This window comes from Halichoeres trimaculatus, unplaced genomic scaffold, assembly GCF_033239565.1.
Source record: "Halichoeres trimaculatus isolate MK-OKI-2021-1 unplaced genomic scaffold, fHalTri1.1 fHalTri1_scaffold_7, whole genome shotgun sequence".
NCBI lineage: Eukaryota > Metazoa > Chordata > Actinopteri > Labriformes > Labridae > Halichoeres > Halichoeres trimaculatus.
Genome location: NW_027437185.1, coordinates 28,853,107 through 28,880,505, shown reverse-complemented (window position 1 = coordinate 28,880,505; position 27,399 = coordinate 28,853,107). Strand labels below are relative to the sequence as shown.

Below are 27,399 nucleotides of genomic sequence, written 5' to 3'. Positions count from 1 at the left end.
CAAAGCACCTACGGAGAATCCGTGCCTATGCAAACAGCTGTGACTGAACTGAAGAACAGTGACACAGAACCTGACGTCCAGAGATGGTGAGCCCATAATGCGTGATATACACCAGATACATCTGCAGTGTGACTCCGTTGCACTGTGTCTCTCAACTTACACCGGCTGCACCGGTGTTCAGTCCGACAAGCTGCCTGACTGACAGACAGCTGGAGTCACAGACCGAGGAGTTCCCGTGCTTTCCACTCCATCAATAAGTCTCTCTTCATTCATGTTAGGCTGTAAAACCTCAAACCCGTTGACTCCTGGTCAAGGTTATAATAGTTTTGCATTTGTCATTATAGTTTAGTTTTAGGTAGTTTTGACATTTTATTTTCCATTACAGTTTAGTTTTAATTAGTTTTAGAGCAGGCGTTCTAGTTTTTATTTAGTTTTGATTTTGCAACAAGGCTTATTTTTAGTTTTGTTTTAGTTAACTATTACAACCTTGCTCCTGGTCTGGCTCCTGATTTTGACATGGTCTGTTTTATTTTGAAATAACAATCTGTTTTTAGGTAGTTTCCGGTCACAACTTCCTCTCCCGCTTGATCTCCCCTGCCTAACAGCTCCACATCCTTCAAAAATAGGATGTCTGCGTATTACCTGCAACACAAAGCAGCAGCCACGCAGACATACTGCAACAGTACAGATCCAGTGTAAGTTGACACATTGATTTGAATTAAACCTATTTGATCTGTTTGCTGTAACAGAACAGAGACACACTGCAGATGCATCTGGTGTATTTTAGCCATAGAGGCTAAACTTCTAAGTCCTAATACACTGTTCCTCAAAGCAACCATATTAAACAGACTGACTGGAAAGTGAGAACTACTAAAAAATGTCAGAGCTCTATCCAGCTGAAACCCTCTAGATCTGGTTGGTTTTGACTGTAAAGGATGACCTTATAGCTTAAAAGCATTAGGTTCCTTTGTTTTGTTAAAAAAAAATGATAGAAAAGCTTCGTATGGGATGAACTGCATTTATCTGCTTGAATATAGGCTCAAACAGCTAACAAAACACTGTCTATGCAGTAAAAAAAATCAGTGTTATTATTTCAAGAATACCCAGGACAGAAGTATAATAAAATGAAGAGGAGTAAGAGCAGCAAGTGTATGTTCAAACTCTCTCCTGTCGTTTTAGGACTCTCAGAGGTTACTTTGTTCTGAGAGTGTCCTGCCTGGGGCTTAAGTTTAGAGTTGAGTGCATTATTGAGTGAAGACACAGCCAAAAGGAATCCCAAAAATGAGCTCAGAAAAAAGTTGAGGGTGTGCCAGAGGTACGTTGAGAGGAGAGGCATAATACTTGCAGAAATGGAAAGAAACACACAGAAAGTGAAGTTATAGAAACCAGACAAAGATCGAGATGAAGCAGTGAGAAAGAAGTGGAAAAATGCACATGAACAAAGAGATGACGGAGAGAAGAGCTGGAGTGGTGTCTGCACACTTTTCTCCACCTCACCTTGGTGTGAATGACCTGCATGAATTCATCATTCTGTCTCAGTGCATTTGCACAGTCAGAATCTCAAATTTCACTCTAGGTAGGAGGAATCAGGGTCAACTGATGTGAAAATCTCCTTTCTCTTTAGCACCCAGACCTTCCATCTGTCCAAAATGGATATTACTTTACTCTTGAGCCAGTCCTGTACTTTGTTATTTCCCCAGGAGACAGACTGTAAGAGTCATGGTTTATAGGAATGTTCCAGCATCCAGCTGCCGCTCTTAATGATCCTGTGATAACAGGCACAGTGATGGAGACAGAGCCCGGAAAGTTGACTGATCTGGGGGATTTGCTGCCGTGACACATCGACTCTCAGCATGCAGCAGCTTTGCTGTAATAATCAATGTAAGCCAGCACACCACCTACAGACACACACACACACAAACACACACGTCTATGCCGAGTAGCAGAGCCAAAGTGTGAACTCCTTGTTCTCTGCAGGGTGTTAACATAATGCGACACATCTATTATTGGTAGAATTTTGATTGCATGTTTGCTGGATCAATCTGGGAAGACTCCGTGGTTTGCTGCTGGGTGTGCTGAGTGACATTTGATTTGCAAATGACGTAAAATATGGTCAAAGGTTTCAACAACACACCTCACACCCGCTCAACCTCTGAATTAGCTTCAACTCGTTGGTTTTAGGCTGAAAGACCAAAACACACCCACACTGGGTGCCCCACTGACACTCTCAAACACAAAAAGTAAATTTTTTCTTCTCAAATAAATAAAGATCAAAACACTTTAAGTCATTTACCAGAGCAAACTCTCTCCGTCTTTCAGGTCTGTGTTAAGAGGAGTGAAAGTATATTAGAGGGTTTTTATTCAGACGTCAAGGCTAAATATGAACAGTATTTCAGTGACTAATCCGGTTTGCAGTAGGGTTGCCCTCTGAAATAAAAAGCTGTTATATAAAGTGCTTGTATAGAAAATAAACACATAAAAGACACTTCAAGGTTTCATACATACATTTTTGGTCAGTTTCAATCTTGATGTGGGGAGAAAGTTTCTTTCCTAAGCACAAAGAGATCACAAGTTTCTCTCATCTTCATTAAGAACTTGTGTTGAAGATGAACAAAGAAACGTGTGGAGGAAGACAGTGTTTTTTTTTAACTTTAAAGATGACTGCCATCTGCTCTCCTTAAGTGTAAATAAAGGTTTAAAGACTTCAAATACTCACACAGACTATTACATGAAATAAAGCACTGGGGAACTAGTTGAAAAAAAAATCTGTTGAGTTACATTTTTATGCTGAGTAAAACTAAAATTGGCATGCTGATTCTAAAATTGCAGTTAGTATTTCTAGCATGTTAAGTTTTTCTCTCCAAAGCTTGCCCTCCAGATCAGCAAACTTCTCCTGATTAGCTGTAGTAAGACTTAACAGCTGTTCATGATTGGACTCGTCTAAAGCTTCGTGGCAACTTGTTTGTGCAGTCACAGCTGAGACAGTGCAGTGAGAGGTGTGAGCAGCTCCCGATAGGTCAGTACTGTCAATATCTGCAAACAGAAAGCTAGATTTAAGCGTATTAGTGCTGGCTTTTCTCTTAACCTTGTAATTATGGTCATACCGTCCCAAGTTCTATTTTTTTAAATGATGTTTTTTTTAGTTTTCAAAGCTTGTTACTATTCCATCTTAGTTTTTATTTACATAGGTATATATGCAGCTCCTCCAGTAGCCATATCCTTTGTAAAAACATAAAATAGTTAAATAAACATTGCAGTTATGCCTGTTTCTTTCATATTTCATTATATGTCAATATTTGAAGATTTTTATAAAACAAGGACGAACCTGTTAAGCAAAGTATTTTTCATACTATCTAAGAAACGGGGATCCTGTAGGGGCTGCACGGTGGTGCAACAGGTAGCGCTGCAGCCTCACATCAAAAAGGTCACAGGTTCAATTCCCTGCTCTGTGTGGAGTTTGCATGTTCTCTGTTCTCCTTGTTCTCCGTGCATGCGTGGGTTCTCTCCAGGTACTCCGCCTACCCCCCACAGTCTAAAAACATGCTCACCAGGTTAACGGAGCACTCTAAATTGTCCCTGGGTGTGAGTGTGTGCGTGAATGGTTGTCTGTCTCTAGGTCAGCCCTGCGATTGGCTGGTGACCAGTCCAGGGTGTACCCCGCCTCTTGCCCAATGACAGCTGGGATAGGCTCCAGCCACTCGCGACCCTAAACAGGATATGGGGTTAAGAAAATGGATGGATGGATGGATGGGACTCTGTAGTTCAAAAACTTGTTGTGAAGAAGAAAAACTGACATTTGTTTTGGATTCCACACCCAAAAATTAGTTAAAAACAGCTGTCAGACCTAACTAAAAAAAATGTGTTTCCCATTGTCATTAATTAAAAACAGCAGCCATGGCAAAACTTATCAGCTGAGAGAGTTTGTATAGAGCAGTCATCAGCCAGTCCAAGGTGTGAATACCTGGACTGGTTGATATCCATGAATAGAAGTTAACTCAGAGAGGATTTAGGTAAAGACGAAAAAGTCTGAGACCTCACTGTTAGAGCAGGGGGGAAGTAATCAAGGGACACAACTGTATCGAAGCGCAAAATTCCACATTAACCTCCTTTAAGTTTCATCCTGAGTCTCTGATACTTGGATTCATAGTTACCGTTTATTTCCCCAAACACATTCTTTGTTTGTGATTCACTCCTTAATGCTTCCCCTCCTCACCTGCTGTCTTTACGAGTTATTGTTTTTACCGTCTCATAATTGTTTTGCTCCAATCATTTTTTATCGCTGTACGACTGCTGAGCAGTGTCGCTGCGGCCTTGTTTGTCTCGATGATAGTTTTTAAACCCAGCTGCACATAATGGGACAATCAATGGCTACACCTGATTTGACTCCAAAAAGAAAAAAATCTGAATGAAGTTTGTGGGGTTGATCATCAGCTCTAGTTTTTGGAATATGTTGTAAAAACTGTTCAGAAACCACTTGTTGCTGTCTATGTGTGTGCTCTGTCAGGCAGAAACACCAAACAAGGAACACAAGTTGGGTAAACAATTGGGATGGTTTTTAGCAAAAAAAACTATTTGATATTCAATCGCAACTATTTAAAACTTATTTGAAGATCTTTCAAACTTATCTTCACCAAGCTGGACTAGAGTCATCATCAGGTGAGAAAGGCACTGTTTGTGTGAGGGATTTCATTGTAACAATTGATTTCATTGGGCTCCTTCTATGCTGTTCGATCAAAAGCACATTAATAAACACCTCTGTAAATTTAATTGTCTTATCTAAATGCTTAACTAATCTGTAATGTTGTTTCAAATTGGATTGTGTAGCTGGAATTAAAGCCTCCCTGAGCTGTTCCATTCATCAACTGCCTGTGATGATTCATTGAAGAATTAATTTGATTTTGTTTGTTTTCTAACATGAATCATTTATGAAAGTGAACACCAAGAGGGCGACTGGTTCAATCACTAAACTGCTGGGACTGAATCAGATTTTCAGTTTTAAAAAAATTACAAGACTTTGGACTCTGAAAACTTTTCTCTGAAAAGCCACATTAAAAGTTAGAACTGGAGAAGTCTGCAAAGCTAAGTCATAGTGTATAAAAAAAAATGTCAACAAGTTGTTTTCCACTTGGTTGCTAAATGCATTTAAACATTTCTGCGAACAGATCAGATCAGCAAGTTCATCCAACTCTGGAATTAAATCATTTAAAAATTGATGGAAGCAACAACACACACACAAGATAAAAGACCTTAGTGTGATTTTGTTCAATGCTTTAAATATGAAAAGACCCTCAAACTGCAACCTAAACCAGTGTGATGTTTGTGTCTGCTCCTCTTAAACCCTGTGCTGGATGAGAGGCTGAAAAACATCTGGATAGGAGCCGATATTTGGCCAGCTATTAAAAGAAGAACAAAAACACAGACAGCAATAACGGGTCAATAAAGTGTGAACACTGTTTTGATGCTGTCTTTCCTTTAATCTCTCTTCAAACGAGCTGGAGATGGAGAGAACAGAGCTGATGGACTGCAAAGCATGTCGACACAATCAACACTGTAGAGGCAGAAACATATTGGGATGGGAAATAAACTCTACAACTCCATGTACTCCCTCTTTCATAAACTGTCAGAAAGTTAAGAAACAAGCTTTGGTGAAATGTGAAGAATCTCGGCTGGCAGCCCCTGAGAAAATGAAGAGCATCAGTAAATCTGTTCCCAAAGGAAAGAAATCTAAACTTCATAACAAAGAGTCCACCTGCACTTTGCATCCTGCGTCTTGATCAGAGCTGAACTAACATGACAGAAGAGCAGCTCTCTGCATCCTTACTGCCTCCCACTCAGCTACAGTCAGGCTGGCACAGAGTCACCCAAAACATCAAACACATGTAGGCGAGAAACAAACCCAGAGTATGTACACTTAACTAAAACGCCACTTCGCTGGCTCGGAGCCGCGCTGCGAGTCGTGAGAAGAACAGCACCAAATGCTTAAACTGGCAGAAACTGCCGGCCTTGCTTAGAGCTGCGTATTGGATTTTAAATGAGGTGGGATCAAGGAAGGAACATTGATTTTTTATCTGTTTATAAAAGAAACTGTGACGCAAACCTCATGTTTTGATGTATTCATTAAATGGGGGGGTGGATGTGTGTTTTTAGGAGTGCGTCTGAGTCGGCTCTTCGATTTTTTTGTTTCCTTCATCACATCTTTATTTATCTGGTTCGAGGCTGCTCCAGACTCTCTAATGGACTTTCTAATGAGACTCTGCAATTATTCCCAATTCATGAATAACTGCACATAAATCAAATTAAATAAACCAGTGAATCTCAACATTTGCATAAACTTTCATTCTTTATTTAAATTAAAGTGAAACAAGAATCCCAAATTGGACTTCTGTTGATCTATAATTCCCACCTGCTGTTTAAAAACATCTAATTTATTGTTCACACCCTTGATCCCAATAGAAGGATTGTTTTTATCACCAGCTCATGTATTAGCTCACTAAATAGGCATTTCATGTCGTCTACTGTGCAGGGACATGAAGTCGTAGATACCTAGATAAGAAAGCCTGTGAGGTGAGCAGGAAAGATTAATTTCTGAACGTCATGAATGAAATACTTTAACCCTGAAAGACAGAAAAAAATCATCCACTGCTTCTCATGCAGTAATCTTTACAAATCTATTTCACACAAATTATCACCAGGATGCCTTTTACAGACTAAACTGCTCACATTTATGTTTTTATCAGAGATCAGAGTCAGGTTAGGGCAACACACCTTCAGGCTGCACAGGACATCAGTTTCTCCCACAAGGACACCTCAGCAAGATTTTTACAAGCTGCTCCTTCTGTTGAAGGACAGCCAGCCTACTTACTATTCCTCCCTGCAGCCTGCGTTAAATAGATTTTGGAAAATGAGCCTTAATTTGGGGTCAATAACTTGCCGGCTCTCATCCAAGAGAGAAGAGATGAGATTTGCCTTTCAGATTTGTAACCTTAAGAAAGGGACACGGTCCGTCGAGACGTGCTGGAAGGAAAAGGCCACAAGATAAAACTCAGAGGCAAATTACTCAGCACCCTCCTTAGAAATTTACTAGAAATGCTGAATTTTTATTATATGGTGTTTACGAATCACATCAAGGCTGAGGGTTTTATTCATACACAGCAAAAAACTGAAATCTCAAGTGTTTTGTCTTATTTTAAGTAAAAATTGGCTTGTTAAACTTGATATGAGCCACATTTATCTGATCAGTCTCGAAAAATATATTGCATCAAGTTATGTAAAGACAAAATAAGGTCTTAATTGCTTGTAACAAGTAAAAAAATTCTGCCAATGGAACAAGAAAAAATTGCTTAAAACTGGAATAATGTCTAAATGCAAGTTTTTTTTCCCCTTATTCCATTGGCAGATTTTTTTAAACTTGTTTCAAGCAACTCAGAACTCATTTTTGTCTTTAAATAACTTGAAACAAGACATTTTTTCTGGTCTTGTCAGGTGAATGTAGATCATATTAGGTCTAAAAAGACATTTTCTACTAAAAATAAGACAAAAACACCTGAGAAGGTTTCATTTTTTTGCAGTGTAAACTTGTCTGATTACTTTTCATACATCTACAAATTGTCTCCATGAAAAAAAAAAAGAAAGAAATCAATACAGTTGCACATTTGGTTGTAAAACTGAAATCTCATGAAGTGTTTTTGTCTTTTTTTTAGAAAATGTCATTTTAGACTTGATATGAGCCACATTCAACTTGTAAATCCAGAGAAATGTCTTGTTTCAATAAATTTAAGACAAAATGAGCCCTGATTTTCTTGTAACAAGCAAGAAAAAAAAAACTGCCAATGGAACAAGAGAAAAGTTACTTGTATTCTGACATTATTCTGGTGTCAAGCAAATTTTTGAGCAATTTCTTCTTGTTCCATCTGCAATTTTTTTGACTTTTTACAAGCAATTCAGACCTCATTTTTCTCCTTAAATGACTTGAAACAATACATTGTCCTGGACTGGTTAGGTGGATGTGGCTCATATCAAGTATGATAAGACAATTTTCACTTAAAATAAGAAAAAAACACTTGATAAGATTTCAGTTTTTGCAGGGAGCACACAAGCACTGGGTGCTTATATTTTACCTTTAGATGCTCGTTGAGTACAATTAATTATGCTCCAGTCAACAGTGTTTTGGAAGTCAGGGGAGTCTAATGAGTCATAAAGCAGGAGTCTTTTCAACTGTTAAGACTACAAATAAGTAGAGGTGTCCCAGTCCGATATTAATATCGGATATCGGTCCGCTATCAGCAAAAAAACAAATATCGGTATCCTATCGGAATGCATCTAAAATCTCTGATATAAGCAGTCCATTGCAGACTCTGCTCCTGCTGTTTTTATTTGATTTATTTAAGTTATTTTGTGGGTCTTCTAATTTATTCTTTATTTTACTCATTTACTAGTATTTTTATGTTTAATGTTAAAATTTCTGTTACCCATTGGTTAATGATAAATGGGTCAGTTTTTCCTCATACCTACTGTTGCTGATTACTGTTCTTTGAATAATATCACTTAATCAAGCATTTTCTAACATGACAGACATACTACAAAATAAGTAATAAAAGTATGCATGTTTAATGCTGATATCGTATCGGATTAATATTGGTATCGGCCAATACTCAATGCTGCAGTATCGGTATCGTATCGGAAGTGAAAATGTAATATCGAGACATCCCTACAAATAAGTATCTGGGGGGGGTAGGTAAATCTGATTTTTCAGGTTAGATCAAGAGAAATAAATCCACGATTCAAACTTAAAACAAAGTTAAAAAATGTGGTGTTCTGCTGATTATTTCTCTGTTGTAACAATACTTCTTGGCATAAATCTTATACTGCCGTAAATCCTGTTTATTTCTTTTTTAAATGGTGCTACTTTTGTAAGGAGCATGTATTTGTGGGGTGAGCAGCAGAGCTGAGTATGTGTGTGGCATCCATGAAATATTGGCCAAATCTTCTTTGCTGATACCAAACAGTTTATTCTGCTGTTGCTACTGACTTTCAGTTTGAGCTTTTGGGATCCTCAGGTGTACACAACCAGGAATGTGAATACACAAAAAAATGCAAAGGTTTCTACTTTGGCACAAAAAAAGAAGACACAATTCTGCTTTTGTCAGAAAATAGACGTACCACTGCGAGGACAGCTGAACACTGGGGATGCTACGTGCAGTTGAGTCTTTGATGAGTCGATACATTTAGCCGCATCATGTGCTCAGATAAGAGCTGGTTTTAAATAAACTATGGCGCCTGTCTACAGTTTCATCTTAGCTCATGTTATTTAAGAACAGGTGTCTTCTTCTGGAAGGGACATCTGGAGGAAACTGTACACCTGGTCTTTGTGGTCAGTGCGCAGGCTTTCTAACAGCTTCAAAGTGAGCTTTAATGAGCTTTCTGCAGAGATATCTCAGTTAATGATTCTACCACAGAAGATAACTGTGATTTGAAATACTAACAGTCCATTTTTAGTGCTGGTTATCTGTCTGCTACATTCTTATCTTAACCACGAAGCTCAGTGATATTCAACACACCTTTCCTTTCCCGCAGGATTTGAATATCTCTCTGGTCTCTCTGCATGTAATTGATGGGATTTGATTTTTTACAGGTAGACTGAATATGTCACACCTTTCTGATAATGATCAGGAAAACATGTCGCTACTCAGCGTGCTCATTTCTGATCTCCTGTGAGGATTAAACGTGAGAATAATCCTGAGTCTCTTAAGATGCTACCACTAAAAATTCAGAGCTGTGATGCACAAAAAGAAAATTACTCTCAGAATGGACAAACTATCAGACGCTTGTTGGAAATCCCCTTAAAACACATCAGGTTAAATCGTTGAGCTTAATGCACCATGGAGCAAGTTTGGTATCCACATGATCTTTTCTTTTTGTTTCAAACTGGGTTTTTGGGCTGGTATCTTTTCATTATTTGTGTTTTTCACCTCCTTTAACAGTGACACTAAAGTCAGACTCTCCATGCATCCTTTTCAGAATCATTTCTCTCCACCTGAAGAAAAAATAGATTCTCTGCAGAGAAAGCTTCAAAAAGAGATGATTCCTTTGATTACTTTACAGATTAAGCTTTGCACTGGCTGTGCAAACTTCAAAAGTAAATTCTTTGTACTTATAAAATCTCAGCTCAAAAGAATCATCTGCTGCAGATTTCTGCTGGTGATACAGAGACGGCTGGTGATGAGTCAAACCACAACACAGAAACCAGAAGCGAACAGCGGGGTGTCCATTTTTCCTCCCCATCATCAAAATACACCCCGCTCTTCAGCTTGAAAGTGTGTGTGTAAGATGTGACTGTATTTTTGTGTTACTCACAATGAGTCTGTGTGTGTAACACTGTGATTACTACACTCTTAGCAGCAGTCCTTATTAAGTGAGTATCAAAGAGACCAGCTCTGTGTGAAAACAATGGGTAGACTTTATCTCAGAGCTACTTGTCAGCACAAATTAGCTAATTGTTCCACACTTCAACATGAAGTGTGACACATTTATTCTACGAGAGAAGCAGGCAAACAATCAAAACTTTCCATTCTCACATTTCTGTGAGTTAAAAAACAGAGCTGAACTTCTCCTCTGCATCTAAAGCAGCGGTGACATTTTAGGAGAGCAGCTCGCTTCATTTATCCTGCTTCTGTCCTGTGCTGTATTAACGCAGCAGAATGAATATTCAGTGTTTCCGAGTGATGAATGGTTTGGGAGTCTTGAGCTTGGTGAGGGATGAAAGTGGGAAAATGAAGATTAAAACTATTCAGCACAAAAGTTTTTTTTGTTTTTTTTTCTGAAACTAAAATGCCTCCCTGTGCAGAGCACTCTGTGGTAAGGAAAGTCTCCTATTATTTGAAACTTGAACATTTTAACACATTTTCACCGCATTTGCACTTTTAAAAACTAAATACAATAAAAGAAGCTTTTTGTGAGCAAGCAGCTGTGCTAAGGGTGGAAACTGTTAGCCGCACAGCTAACAGTACCATTAACTTTCCTTTCCAGCTGCCAGGTTCTGAACACAGAGCGCAGCGTGGTCCTGCAACTTTAATGCTACTCCCTGTGGTTATACAACTAAGACCCCTTCTCATCTAGGCTACATATTAAACCCCAGTGAAGTGAACCAAAGTTTAACTGAGGAAAAGAGAGTTTGTGCCGCAAATTAACCTCCCCACTGAGGTCTGGAAAACTGGTCCAATTTTTTTTCTTTTTTCTTTCATTTTTTGAATTTTTAATCATTTCTGAATGCGTAGCACATAACTCCAAAAGAAGAGTGTTATGTCCTCACAAAAGGGTCCTATTTTCTGTTTAAACAAATTTATAATGAAACAGCTTTTACAAATAGTGAAATAAGTGTCAAATGGATCCTTCCATACTTTTAACTTGGGATGTCCTAATCCAATACACTGATTGGTATTGGCGCCCGCTTTGGTGACGCTTTACGGCTGCTGTAAATCAAACCAAACCTGTCCGCTGTGCGAGACTACTTCTCTCTGGAAAGCAATTAAAAGTAAAACAGCATCTTGCAACATTTGTAAAGTGAGTGTTCCTTGAGGAGGTACCAACAAGACTCACTTTAATACAACAAATATGATTTGTCATTGGCAAAGTAATCACCCAACGGAGTACGGGATTTATCAGAGAAAGGTGACTTATTGGATCGGCATGGGTTTCAGCAAAAAATATCATAAAAACATCAGATCAGAAGTTAAAAAATCTGTATCAGGACATCCCTACTTTTAACCCTTTAAATCCTAAGATCCCATAATTAGGGACTTTGAGGTTGCTCCACAAGAAAAGGATTAAAACTAACACTGATCGGTAAAACTTCACTTTAGAGGTCCACTTAGGTAATTATTAGACAGTTTTTTCTTATTTATTTGAAATTAGCACACAACTTCTTTAAAATAATGTCCAAATTTATTGTCGCAAGTCACAATTGGTAGGTTACAGGTTTTTTTTTTTGTTTTTTTTTAATTTCTTTGAAATTTACTCCAAATTAAAAGGTAAAAAGGTGACTAATGTATTTGAAATTAAATCACAGCCCACCACAAAAATTTGTTTGAAGTATCCCAACATTTCTGCCATTTCCAGAGAAGCAGGTGAAAAATAGCTGCTTAGTTCTTGAATACAGAAGTTAGGTTTATTGTTTCCTCTTTGAAATGTTAAGAGAATAATTCAATTTCCCAATTAGCAGTTGATAGTTAGCTATTTGTTGTTTAATTTCACAAAGTTCTTTAGTACTGAGTTCGTTGATATGCATGACTGAGGTCACATGCAAAATGATAAACCTTGATGATTCGGCCTATAATGTTTTGCATGATACAACTGAAGGCTTCAGATGTGATATTCACCAAGAGTGGGGTTGTAAATTGGCCTTACCTAATTGTAATAAACACTGTGAGTACAGAAGCACTGCAAAACAGAATCTGGCCAGAAGTTATGTGCTAATTTTCACCAAATTCTAATGAATTTTCGGGGTAATTTTAAAGAAATGAGAAAAAACTCTGTTTCTGAAGTAAAGTGTTACCCACTTATCATGTGTAAACATGTGTAAATATGGTCATATTGCACATCAGATCAAACAGGAGAAACTCGGCTACTAACGCAATCAAGTCATACTTCAACCAAACTTCCTGTTTGTATGAGTAGTACATCAGTTTTACTTGAATCCAGTGACATAAACACCAATACTGACACCCCTGAACAAATTTCACTGTTCTCTTTATTATTACACCAGAATGATTCAACTAGACCTTGTAGATGCAGAGACATACTCTTTTTGATTTGGGTATGTCAAATTGAACTTGACTGCAACAACACTCTGGGAATGTTTGAGACCTTTCAGATCAGAAATGTTGAACTTTCTGCCTCTACTTGTCATGACCCCAACTTTCCTCCTTTTTGACAGTTCTAGCTGCACTCATACAGACTGTTTTTGAGGACGATGCCATTAAACCTCAGAAAGAACTGTCTGATTGAGGATCTTGTCAGGATGTTGTTTTCCAAAAGGATGATCAAAGAGCTGAGGGAGGCTCTGAGGGCTGGACCTGCAGGTTCCTGGAAGTACTTCTTCTGACAGGTGGGATAAATCAACCTGTCAGCCATGACTGGAGACACTGTATGATGGAGGTCTTAACTCACACACACTCTCCTTAAGACTCATGTCCATTTGAGAGCAGAACAGACTTTGAGGCTTGGCAGATGTCACATCCTTTACCTGAAGTTCTGACGGCGTCTTTAGTGTTTTTTTTTTTTGATAAAGACACAAAACACAGTGGAATAAAACCTGGGCCTCTTCCTTTTCTTAGTCTGTGCATGTGTGTGTACGTTCTCGGCTCACTGTTACAACAAATGTGTGAATGGTGGATTCCTTTTTGGGATTACGTAAGTAGCCGCTGAATGAAATATTTAGACACGGATGTGAAAAAGACGCTACACTGCGTGGGCTGCCAAGTCTGCACTCTGTAACAGAGTCACCAAAGGACAAAAGTAGCTCCTCAGTGCAGGGACAGAAGCAGTACGGCAGACTTAGAGACAGTGCTCTGGGCTACAGTGAAAAATCAGTGTTTTATAATCATTTAGCCAGTTGAAGGAGACGGATGTTGAATGGATCCCTGAATATTATTTCTTATTTGGTTGTGCAGAATTTAGAGAGGTGAAACCTGCAAGTGACCTGAAATGCAGCCACTTTAAGCTGCTTGATAGATTCCTAGAAATAACAATTTCAACTTAACAAACAAGGACTTTGGATACTGTAAGCATTGCAATAATCTCCTCAGGGCACAGTTTACTCCCCTCATCCATGCCTTGCTCCATCTGTGAATGCATGTAAAGATGAAACATCAGATTAACATCTAAAGGAACTCAACATATGAGCAAACAAGAAGATGAATGAGCAAACAATCAGCAAATGTACTGTAACAACACGGGGAGGCAGGGCCGACCTGCTCTTCCCATCTCTGTTTGGCTTCATGCTGTCAGAGGCCTAACCTCCCTGTTGAAGGCAATCATCCAGAAAACAGGATCTGTCACAGGACACCTGAGGTGCTGAGGAGAGGGAGGCAAACAGAGGGGCAGAGGCGGCTATCTGATCTCCAACTGACTGCTTGGTATCGACGTATAGCTCAAACATGTCGGCCTGTTCCGGGACGCTCACACTCCGCGGCTGCACGAAAGCCTCCTGTGATATGAGCTATTGCAGTGCAGGATGTGTTTGACAGGCAAATGTTAGTTGTTGGTTTAAGATTGCGGTGTGTGCAGCACTCAGGCCTTTGTATGAGCTTTTCTAAGGTCCTTTCAGGGGGTAGCTGAGGACACAATAAAAACCAGGGCCTGTATGCATGTCCAGTCATTAAACAAACAGAACCATAAGTCTTAACATTCTGTTATGGAACGGCCCGTTTGGCTGCAGCTTTAGCCGTATGCACGACTGAAATAATTGGACACTTAACTAATTCCACCATGAAAGTGACGCACGTGCAGATTACATCATAATTAAGGGGAATCTCCTGGAAAACCCCATCAAACAAACTCAAACTGCGCATGTCTACAGCTCATAAACAGCAATAAACCTGGTGAGCGGTAACGTCGTGACTGAGAGAAGATCAAGAAAAACATTTTTCAGACGGAGAAATGGAGATTTTATTCCAAGAATACATATGAACAGCTGTTATCCGTGAGTTAACCAGGTAAACAAAGAGAAAGAGGAAGTTTGGCGATCTTGATCACAGTCAATACGTGTGGTGCTTCCAAGCGCACAGTAGAAAATCTACAGACTGTTAAAACATGGACGTAGCCTACAAGAAGTCACCCGTCTGTTCCTGAAACCGTGCAATGACACAGCCACATTCGCTACGACGCAGGCTGTGAGTTTTTCTTCGAGCAGCTACAGGGTGACACGTGACCTAAGCTGTGCCCCTGATTGGAAAATCAAACAATCCTAATAACTTCTAAACCGCAGAAGTAGAAAAAAAATCACTCATCATTAGGGGTGTAACGGTACATGTATCCGCGCCGAACCGCTCCATAAGGCCGTTCGGTTCGGTACAGTGCTGTATTCGAATGAGTACAGTAAGTTTACCTTAGCCGCTGCTGGTGGCTCTTTAATATTCACGTGAGTACTCGTCTATGATTGGCTGAGCAGGGAAGGCGTTTTAATATTCATGAGGAAAGTGGTCTCTGATTCGTGCTTTGCGATCATGTGCATATCATGTGGACGTGACGTCTCACGGTGAGCCAATCAGAAGATGAATATCAAAGAACTTACGTAGCCATAGGAGCTTGTGTCTGAATTGTGCATCGTGGCTGCTGCTAACGACCAACCAGAGCTTGAAGAGCCTCCCCCCTCGCTGTATAATGGAAAGTTTTTGGTTTAATAAACATGCTAAACAAGCAAATGGTTTTGCGATGTTCCATACTGTACCGAAAATGTACCGAACCGTGACCCTAAAACCAAGGTACGTACCGAACTGTGATTTTTGTGTACCGTTACACACCTACTCATCATACAGTGTGTGCTAACAGTGAAATCAGTGTTTTAGACTCGAGCCGTTTTTTGAACCAGGCTGTAAATATGCTTTTTCATGCCGTACAAGTCCCTTTTTATGGCTGGGTGTGTACATGACTTCCGGTTTTCTGTAGCCAGCCTCAAGTAGATTCTCGACAAACATCTACTTTTAGCACTTCCGCATAGGCTTCAATTTTATCAACCTTGAGAAAACCTCAATAATAAAATCAGTAAAATGAAAGCTGCTTTGCGCAACAAGCTCTGCAGCAATGCCCTGGTACCTTGATGAATAACTCTTAAAGCAGTTTAAAAACTCCAACATTTCACCACACACAACTTGGAAGGACCCAGACATACAAGTAAAGAGTGAATCAAACTTGTAAAACTGACAGCAGCCTCGCTGGTTTTAAACTTTGATTGTCTCCCTTATCTCATCTGTTCACTTAAAAAATGTCTCGTCTCCTAATTCAAAATTTTCTGTATGGCTACAAATCGCCACCTTTCCAGAATTTTTTTTCCAATCCTTTCTCCGTTCGTACAAACAGTCCGTTTTCCTCCCCAATGGCCTGTCAAGCATACAGCCTGGGTCACTTCTTTTAGTTATTTATTATTTTCCATTAATCTAAGTGATGGATGTAACAATGAAATGGGCGATATTTAGGTCTGTCTGGCGTATCAGAGTCTGAACCCCGGAAGGCTAAGGCCCTGATCACAGTGGTCGATCTAAAGTCCCTTCTTTGCATATTTCATCTCTCCCTTTAGGCTGTCCTTCTAATTAAGGAAATTAAGGAAAGAAGAGCAGACATCCCCTAAAAGATAGCATCTAAAGCTAATTACTAACAAGATTTCACAGGGAAAAGGAAATGGTAATGCGTTTTTTATGTAAAGCTGCTGGGGGACCTAAAATATAACATGACAACAGCCCTAAGATCTGGATGGTCTCCTCATAAGCCATGTGCAAGGAAATGATTATGAAGTGGTCTATTGCTAACATGCTGGATTTTGTTAATGGAAAACCATAACAAAAACTACTACATAAGTTACGTATACGACAAATCTTGTAGAGATAAATATGAGATAAAGAGATCTGTGTCTCCTGCTCTGAAAGTAGCTCTGTCTCCATGGAGAATGTGGGTAATAAATAAAAACTAGGCTAAAGATGCTAATGTGGCATTAAAGACAATCTCCCTGCCTGCACTTATGGATGTTCACATGTGTCACCTGCCAACAAACAGCACACCGACACATATGTGCCATACTTAACATATGTGATGCATGCATGTACAGTTGGTATGTAGGGGTCTGTGTGGGCAGCTGTGACTCTTTGTCATGCATCACACTCACCTCCTGACGCTGTTTAGACCTGTTTAAGTCTGCCGGAGGCTCCATGTGACAGCTATCAGATCCCATTCATAACATCAGAAAACTGGGTCACATAGTGGAACCACACTATCACATAAACAAGCCTGTATTACACTCTTAAAGACATTATCCTCCCACTGAATTCATTTAATCCAATTCTTCACCAAACCTACGCAACCGCCTATCCTTCTGCAATAACAACATCTGCTGCACAGTGAAGTTACCATAAACTTGAATGAATGTTCTGCTTCTTAGTGGAGTAAGATGAACAGTGTTTACACAGATTTAAAACCCCTCGAACATATGATGTGTGTCCCCTTGGTGGATGGGCTTGATCTACTCCTTTTTACATTTGTTGTCCCTGTCCAGCACCCAGCCCTTCCACTATTTCGCAAAGTAAGCAGTCAAAAGTGTCCTCTAACTGTGCCTTCATGGTGATGACCTCAGAAAATTAAAACTTCATTCTCACCCTCCAGGGCAAAGGGCATTAGTCGGGCAGAGATAGCAATAAAACCACTCCTTGCATTCCACAGCAGAGAGGAAAAAACACATCCAACAGTTTCAGCAGGATCCCTGTTTTAATCAAACCAACAAGCCTGAGGGAATAAACAGCTACGGAGTGAGCAGCACAGAGTAAAGCTCCACACTATCTTTGTTACCTCAGCCGAACCAAAAAACCCCAAAGACGAGGATGTCCTTGAAAAGGAAGGTAGTTTATTTCTTTTTAAATCTCCCCACCTTTGAGACTTGTTTATCTCAAAATGCAGCGGCTGTGTCTGCTTTTTCTCCGGATACAGTGTTTTTAGAGACAAGCCAGAGTTTGTGTGCAGGAGGATGTGAATAATGCTGTGCACAGAAAAAGTCTACAGGTGATTTGATGGTTATTTTCAATATGTGAGGCTTTCCATTTTTTTTTAAGAAAACAGAAGAAACTGAAATATGTACATTGTGTATACTGGAATAACTGGAATCTTATCAGGTGTTTTTGTCTTTTTTTTCAGTAGAAAATGTCTTGTTATACTTAATAAGTCCTGAAAAAATGTCTTTTTCAAGTTATGAGGTCTTATGCCACTGGAACAAGAAAAAAGTTACTTGTATCAAAGTGATACTCCTGGATGGAACAAGTTGGGTCCTATCACAAGGTTTAGGGCAGAAATTACCCCTACAGCAGTGTTTTTGTGCAGCACAAGCCCAGGGCGCACGCACCAAACACCCCCTCCCTGCTCCTCTGCCGGTTTCCTCTGCACTCAGACGGGGCCAATTTTACTTGAACAAAAACACAAATAAACGCACTCCCACCACAAAAATCTGATATTGGTCTGCATTCACACTTTATGTAGAGAATTTTCAGCGCATTACTTTCACACAAAAACACCGCTAAATAAGGCTCTAGTTCTCATTGTGTCGTAAAATGGTGCTACCTCCGCTGCAGAGCCACAGCTGGCTACGAGGCGCTCACCACTTAGTGTATCGGTCCGCGCGCGCGGCGTGCCAGATGCCAGCAGGTAGTCTGCCAGGATGAAGAGTCACGATGAGAACTAGAGCCTTATTTAGTGGTGTTTTTGTGTGAAAGTAACGCGCTGGAAATTCTCTAAATAAAGCGTGATTGCAGACCGATATCAGATTTTTTCGGTGGGAGTCCGTTTATTTTTGTTTTTGGTCAAGTAAAATATGTCCCCGTCTGAGTGCAGAGGAAACCGGCAGACGAGCAGGGAGGGGGTGTTTTTTAGCGTGCGCCCTGGGCTTCTGCTGCACAAAAACACAGGAAATTGTCCATCCATAGACCATCAGGGTCTAGCAGTATGAGAGCACAGTTAACGTACAAGATTTTACAGTTCCCATCACAGTGGTCGTTTGTTGGACAAACCATTTGTTTGACATCTTCCCTTGATACTCTCCTCATTGCCCTATCTCTCTTCAGCTGCTGGTTACAAAAAAAATTGTAAAAAATTCCCAGAAAACAAAACTTTAGAGACAAATTTATCGTCTTTAATGGCTCATTCTCTCTAAGCTGAGCTTCTTTAATGCTCTGTAGTAACACCAACTCTGTCTGATTTCTTATGTGTCCTAAAACAGTTTGCTAAAACTGTAAAATTTACTCTGATCAGAGGAATCATTGTCCCGCTCTGCATCTTATCTATCAAAATAAATATTTCTATATTGTTAATTTTATTGATGTTACCTTTACTATTGTTCTATTCTATTGCAGTTTTTCTCTTACTTTTGCTTGTAAGGTGATCTTGGGTGCTTTTAAAGGCACCTATAGATAAAATGTTGTAATAATGTTATTTGTTTTAATGGGCAAATTGGAAGATGATACTTCTCAGAGCCATCATAAAATGCTTCATAGTGAGAAATTAAACTGACCCCTGGACAGCCGTTGTAAAGGTGAACAAAAGATTGCTGTAGTTCCTGGTCTCTTTCTACAAATCACCTTGATCTCAGCCGCTAACTTGGGCGAGAATAAAAAATTCACACAACTCAGCTACAGCCTAAGCTGTGTCCTAAGCAACATCACTGTAACATCCCTCTTTTGCTTCTTTCTGCTCCACAATGTGGAAAATTACGCACTACAGCAGCATCCTCAGGAGGAAAGCTGGTGTGATGTCAGGTTTCCTTTGTGGGGTTACTGTGGGATACTGTTTTGAATAAAGTTCATTCAAGGACGTATCTTGTTTTTAAAAACATTATAATTAAATGTCACAAGTTTGCATTCAAGTCCTCATTAATTAACAAACTGCTGAGACACTGGAGTTTCTGATGTGCTGTGTATTTTTCTTATCATCAGGCAGTGTTCAATCAAAAATCAGTGGTTATATGAAAGTGAAGTTGATTACTGCTCACCTCTCACTGACAAGCTCCTCCATCACCGGCATCTGGCCTGCAGCGCTGACATTCATGTAACCATCAATGCAGGGAGTCCCTGTGGACACAAAAAAAACAGATAACAATTAAGACTATCATTTTATTATAGATTGAACTTTGAATAATAGATATAAAACTTTCCATGCAGTCATCAGACTCAGCAGATTACATTAACATTAAAGTAGTTTGACATTTTTAAGAGCACTGTAAATTGACCTGCCTTCTGATCTCTGCATTAAGAGGCAGTTATTGTAGATTTACTATGGTCATTTATACAAAAATCTTTATTTATGACGCATAATAAAAGGAACTTATGAAGTTCTTCTGACTGTATGGATGGCACACTTTCAGCTCTGCAGACGTATTGTTGATGTATTATAGAGTAAAGGCATGCACCGATGTAATCTGGGAGTTTGAGCTTCAGGGCTGACATCACTCCTGATATAAAATCTACCAATGAAACAGAAATCTCTCAGGTTTGTAAGGTCACACTCATGAGCTGTCTCTGCAGAAGTCTTCTTTGCTTGGCTACAAATGATGTCCCACCTTTTCAGCCAGGGGCAGCCTTGATTATTTTGGCTTCACTATTAGGGGCTGTCGTAACATTCATCTTTATATTCCAAACAAAACACCTCTTGGTAACAAAAATATAAACATAATGTCAATAAAATAATAACAAGTCATAACTTGTGTAATTATACATCCATAAATAAATCTCTGAAGAATAAATTGATAGCAAGGGAAACTGAAGTTATGTAAGAGCAACTGAAGGTTAAACTGCCTTTCAGAGCAGCAATAAAAACAGTGATAGAAACTGCACTCAACTGTTCAGTTAATGCAAATTTCCACAGACAGAGAATAAATACAGAAGGTCAGCTACACAAAGAGGTTCAGGAACAGACCGCGGAGGATCATGACCTGCAGATTTACCCCTCAAATAACAAAACCCATTATGTTCCAGCAACACAGGCAGCTGTCAGAGCCAGTTTATCATGTTGGCATTTAAAGCTGAAACAATGCTGCAAAAATCCAACATGGGAATGGACCAAAATCCTAATTTTATCTACAGCGTTCACAATAACTCTGGCAGAGCTCAAAGCCTTGTACAATAGGTGGAACAATCTGTTATGCGCAGCATGAATACTTATTTTTTTTTCTGCAATGAAATAAGCAACAAAGGAGGAACACATTCATTCTGCAACGGCTACCACAAAGACCCACACATAAGCGTGATTGTTCTTTCATTTTTCCTCTGTTTTTGTGGTTGTAACATGGATTGGGCTCAGTGTTGTGACATCTGCAGTAATTGTGTTGCACATAATCTTCTTACAACGTTTTCATTCTGTTCCTCTCGCTCTGAAACAAACCCACACACTCAAATGCATGGGAACCAAAAACATGTAATCATGTAGACAGTGAGTTCAATTACATCATGGTACACTGGATTATACTCAGCAGATGGCATATGCTCAAAAAGCCAAACAGTCCCACTCTGAATGGATGTATTTGGAGTCTGCCGTGGTAAAAGATGATGTACTCTGGAGAATTCAAAGACTGCTAGCCTCCTGTGAAAGGAAGGCCAGTTATGTTATCAACCACATACCACAACAACTTTACCATTTTATCTACAAGGAATAGAAAACGAGTGGTAGATAGCTGATGTTGACGATACTTTTCCATTTCTAATGTTTCCACAATAGCAGAAGTAATTTAAGGTAACCTCTTTCAAAGATCAGGACCCATACTTACAAAGCTTCTCAGAGTCCTCACAAAAAGCTCCTAACTTAGCCTAAAAATTCCCCAACATGGAATCTTAGCTTATAAGTGATTCAGAAAGATCTGAACAAGGAGGAGACAGAAGCTTTGATCTTAGTGAGAAGGTGTGATTGACCCTGTTGCTGGGTATATTCCAGTCTTCTAAAAGCTGATTGTTAAAAAAAAAAGGGAAAACAATGAGGGGAACCAATGTGCTACGCGCTCCTAGTAATGAATGGACAGAAAAGTTAACTGATTGTATAACTTGGACTACATTAAGAAATTTGAAATGGCGACATTAATTTTACAAATTGATGATGAAACTCTGCAAAATCAAGTGAGTAGTGACACAGCTTCAAAATATCTTGGCGTACCTCATTCCTTTTTTGATTTTATTGATTTTCTTAATGTCAGTCTATCCCCCAAAACAACAAATGAAATGGATAAAAAAAAGAACTAGAAAGCAAAACTGGACACAGAGCAGTGGCTGCTGTTGGCACACCTCCTGGAGGAGAATAAAAGAGTATTAAAAGGGAAATTAGGATCATTGCACAAGGGAAGAGGCAGACTTTGGATTGCATTGCCCAACAAATCAATGAGCTGTTCCCTCTCCTTGTGCACACATTGCATGTGAGTGTGAGAAGTGCTGGTACAAGTTGTAATCCCAAATGAGAGCAGAGATTGCAGCACAAAGCAGCTACCATTTAGGCTATGGCGGCTGGCATTGCTTTCTTTAACTTTAATAATCCTAGGATAAAATAAATTTATTTTCCTCATTTACTGGACTGTTTAGGGGGGTGGATCACCGACCACCAGCTGTTGTAGGTCTCTGTCCACACCATAGAAATATCTCTGTCCATACGAAGAGGCAAAACTGAAAGCGATCGCCTCTGAAGCCTGCAATTCCATGACTGGCCAATTAATGGCAGGTTAGCAAAATATGAAAACCATAGAAGAAGAACGTTATGAGCATGCGCAGTCAAAAACAAAAAGAGGAAGCAGTCAACGGAGTAAGGAGATGGCGAAAAAAACAAATAAAATTGAGTCGTTCATGTGGAAGGACGATGAGGTGGACTTGTTACTTCACGTACGTTGAACGTCAACAACAACATCCTCAACTACATTACATTTATCTGTAGAGCTGTAATGAGGGCAAAAAGTGCAAAGAACACAAAAATAGGGCAGTAAATGTCAGCAATCGTTCTTGTTGGCAACCGTTGCTACAGTGACTTGTTGCTAGGTGCTTGACGTCATCGTGTCAACATCAGCTTTGTTTAACACCGCTACACGGATCCACTCAACCGGATATTTTTTTATTTCTTCACTTTTTTATCCGTTTTAAAAAATCTCTGTTTATGTGGGTGAAATCATCGTGTTTGTGTGGTTGGGAGGCCCAATTGGACAGAAAAATGTGCGTTTAGGAATGTATCCATACTGGTGTGGTCCAGGCCTTAAAATTTGTCAAATTCTAAGATTTTTTTTCAAAGAATGACATCACTAAGAGCTAATTTTAGCCTTAGGATACTTTGTGAATACAGGCCCAGGTCCACACCTAGCCCTCTTATTGAACAGATGAAATAGTATTTTGTTATTAATGTAATTTAGATGACGTGATGTCATTTCTGTTTCTAAATGGTCGCACATTCACAATTTGCTTCTGCTCTCTGTACCACCCATGGCAGATTTCTACCTCCATGCGTACACACATACATGCACACACGAACACCCACTTACACACACACACACTGTATAGTAGACAGATAGTTGGGGGGAAAAAAATGTTGCAACCAACACAAGAAGCACAGAAAAGAAAAAAAAAGTGTTCAGTGTTCTGTTTCTGCAAAGATGGTGACATTTGATCTCCTGTGACTGACACATCAGCACCATGCTATCTTTTGTTAAATAATTAAATAAAAGTGACTCAAGCACTTCTTAAAATCTCAACATTCTTTCTGTAATTCAAAGTGACAAACCCTATAAATCTGATTGTGTTTAAGTCAAACTCAGAGGTTTGTCCCTCCTGTTGCCACTGCCAATCCCAAAAGCTATGAACCTAGGGGAATCACTGCTCTGGATAACACACATTCACACCTAGAAATAGAATATATAACCTTGCAAAAGGGTACAAACAACCTACAAAGCAACATTCACCTAATGTCATTGGACTGCTCTGAATGAGAATTTTTTTCTTAAAATTTTTTGCAAATATCTCATTCCAACCTTTTTTTTTTCTCCTCTTGCTCTCAATCTAAAGAGAGGATTTGATTCAGTGTCTGCAATGAGAGCTTGTGCTCAGGACCTCACTCCTGCTCTTTTCAGTGTTGTTAATATAGAGACAGAGGATTTACGAGCATCATGTGGTTATGTGAAAACTTCTTTTCAAAGGAAAAGATGGGGAGCTGAAAATTTGTAAAATCTCTCATTGCATTTAAAAACTAAATGTTGCACAAATGCAACAGTACCAGTGCAGGATGCAACCACCAACTCTAATGAAATAAACTGGTCACGCATTTGCTTTATCTTCTGTATTTATGTTTTGTATTTTTTCTTTTTCTGATCACTAAAGTAAAGTAATTCTGATTTTCATTGCAGAAAAAATCTGATAAATATTAGCAAAACCTAAGGTTTGGGACACATACAACTTGTCTACAGGAGGCCAGTGAAACAGGTAACTATGTAACCAAATAGGTTGCTAGGTAACCAAATACACTTTATAGTCAATTTACTGGATTCGACAAAAAATGAAGTAAGAAGACCAAGAAATCTAATGAGCTATTTAATAAAAGGGGGAAACACCCCCCCCCCCCCCCCCCAAAAAAAAAAATAAATAAATAAATAAATAAATAAATAAATAAAAATAAAAATAAAAATAAAATAAAATAAAATAAAAAACTGTAATTAAAAAAAATACTGTAATATCCTAGTAGGAAAAACTGAAATCAACAAATTTGAGATTTTTTGGATAGCAGGATTGAAATTTATGAGCAAAACAAAGAAAGACTGAAAAACAAGGGTTTAATGCAGTTATTCAACACAAGGTCAAAGGTCTGCTGTACACACCATGTGGGCAAAGTGACATATAAGGCCGTCTCTATGAATAATCTTCATGTAGAATCTATATATGCTGCCGTCAGATGGATTAAGCCTCAGCAGTATTTGTAGCACACTCAGAATAAGGGCAATAGCTTTGGTCACATTCATACAGAAGGGTACAGGTCACTGCTGATAAATGCCATCAAATCATATATATCCATACAAAAAGATCCAGAAAAGAGCAAAGCTTGAATGTTCTCACACACCAATGGAATCGGAGAAGAGCAGTATTGTTAGCTTTGGATAAAAACATCCACTAAATGGCGCAGATTTCAAAGGAGAAGAAAAGCAGGCAATGCTTTTCAAGCTTCTCTCAACTGGTCTTTAAAGACTGTTTGGTTCTAAATTCTACATTTTTTAATAAGTTGGACATCAGATTTAAAAGCAAAGCACTTTGGGTCAATGGCAGAGGGCACTGAATAAATCTCAAACTCAGAAAAACAGATTCTTCTCGTTCCCACTGAAGGTTAAAGGGAGTGAACATTATGTTCAGCTGGAAATTGCATTTAAAATAAAAATGTTTGCTAAATTCAAAGGTCCTTGTCAACCAATAGGATCACAAGTATTTGCAGTAATACACCGAAAAACACTGTCAGCAGCCAAGAATACCATAAACGTTTTCCTTAACCTAGGCCTTATTTTGACTTATCTTTAGACCTGAATCAATAAAAAATATTCACACGTACCGGTATTCTTTTCACCAAACTGCTTCAGGAAACATTTTCACAACAGGCTGTTTATGCTATAAAACGTGTTTATGCAGACTCCATTAAAAACATTCTTTGTTTTTCATTTGCAGAATACGGGAGCTGCTACCTCAACCGGCAAACATGAGGGCAGAAGTTCAATATCTTCTAATTGCACACATGTGGGACCAATTAAGTGGATTCTGGGTGTGTGTTTTTGTGTACAGTGTCAAGTTGGATCCAGACCAACCCATTAAAACACTAAAATCAGGACAGCACTAACCAACAGGTTGAGGCAGTGGGGCACCAGCTGATGTTTTTGTCATGTGAGTCTTGTAAGTTTGAAGAGAGTGATTTTAAAAGCTGTTTTTTAGAAAGAAAACACACAATTACACTCTTAATATGCAAGTCTGTGTCTGTGAGGTTATTTCTGTAGAGTTAAAAGAAAGTTCCAACAACCCCAGAGCCTGTTAAAAAGTCAAAACACACTTTTTATGAAACAATCTAAAAGAGTAATTTCAAAACTTTGTGCACCTGTCAGTCACACCCACAGTCCCTGACTCCAGGTAACCAGTGGTAACAATGAGGCAAAATTAAACACAGACAAACATGGAAGTTTTTTTTCTTTTCTTTTTTTTAATCTCTTTAACCAAACTGGATTCATGAAGTAAACGCATCTCTCTGCACGGCACATGATGCAACAGCCTCTGCACATACTACCACAGCTTAGAGTCTTCACACCATGAGAAATCCATTAAAGTGTTTCCACCATCTCCTCAAAATAACCACAGCATCTGTCAGTTTGGCAAAAGTTAAAAGAGCCTGATGTTTTAATGACATTTATTCATTAGTAAGCACGTTGCTGGCAGCAGCGTGAGGCAAGTAACTCAACTGCTGATGGCATTTCTTCATAAACTGGATCTGTCAAAGGTGCCCTCAAACAACAGGAAATCCTTTAAACCTACAAACACCTTCTGTATTAAATTCGTGTAAAGCAAAAACTGAGAGATGCTCCTTCATAATCCAGCCTTGGATGAAACAGCAAAAAAAAAAATTGAAAACCATAGTATTCTTGTGGGATTTCAACTTAAAATTAACTTACACATTATGAAGATCATACACAACCAACAAACAGGTCTCTGTGGGGATATAACTGATCATGAAACTAGGGGTGCACAATTTTCTGGCCGATCACCAATCTTTAAAAAGCGTGACCTGCCAATACCATTTTTGGTCGATTTTTATTCTTTTTTTTTTCTCTTTTTTTTTTTTTTTTAGAACTGACAGCATATACCTTTAATGTTCCAATCTTATTTTATTGAAAATCATTGAACAATACCTGTGAAACAAAAAAATGTTTCAACTTTAAAAAACAATAAAGTGTCCTGAGTTTTAGGTTTCAGAGCAAAAAGCAACAATGTCTGGCTGTCAGACCAACCCCGAGGTATATAAGTTTCATATGTAAAGATGAGCCGATCATCGATTCCTGTTCTCTGATCACCTATCTCCAAAATCAAGGATATCGGCACCGATCGATCGATCAGTCGGTGCATGTCTACGTAAAACACTGGCTCTTTCTTAGAAGAACAGATCTTTTCAGTTTCAACTAAATCTGAAGATGATCTGGATTGAGAAGAAGGGAAAAAGTGTAATCACTAGGGATGTAACGATACACCCAACTCATGATTCAAAACACAAATGAAATATTATAAACACAAAAATAAATAGTATAAAAGCGACAAAATATATTTTCTCTTTTTAAAAAAAAAAATTAAAGAAATTACCTTTTTAATTCTCTGAGGTAGGGTACACTGTGCAAAACAATGTCATTTTTCTTAGAAGTGTGGGAAAACGTCTATTTTATCTTGATTATCAAAAAATACATTTAAAAGGACTTTTTAAACAAATCTCACATCAAAGTAACTAAATAAATAATACAATTAAACAAAATCTCTTCAAAGAAAAAAAAACAATCTCAGTTTGCATGTGTTCCTAGTTTCAGATTTACCTGTTTCTTTTTTGTTGTTGTTGTTTTCTTTCTTTTTTTTTCAGGAAAAACAGCCCTCTGCTGATTAAATAAGCAATTGCAAATTATCTTTTTATTTCAAA

The 27,399-nt window shown here is 38.8% G+C and overlaps 1 protein-coding gene across 2 annotated transcripts in view; it reads right to left on the bottom strand.

The window, feature by feature from the left end:
• htr4 (5-hydroxytryptamine receptor 4) overlaps nucleotides 1-27,399 on the bottom strand; it is a 185,890-nt gene that overhangs the window by 113,648 nt on the left and 44,843 nt on the right. For both annotated transcript variants that reach the window (XM_074674560.1, XM_074674561.1), the window contains one exon: nucleotides 19,736-19,814. In XM_074674560.1, the coding sequence (XP_074530661.1) occupies nucleotides 19,736-19,814 (79 nt within the window). The remainder of the gene's footprint in view (nucleotides 1-19,735; nucleotides 19,815-27,399) is intronic.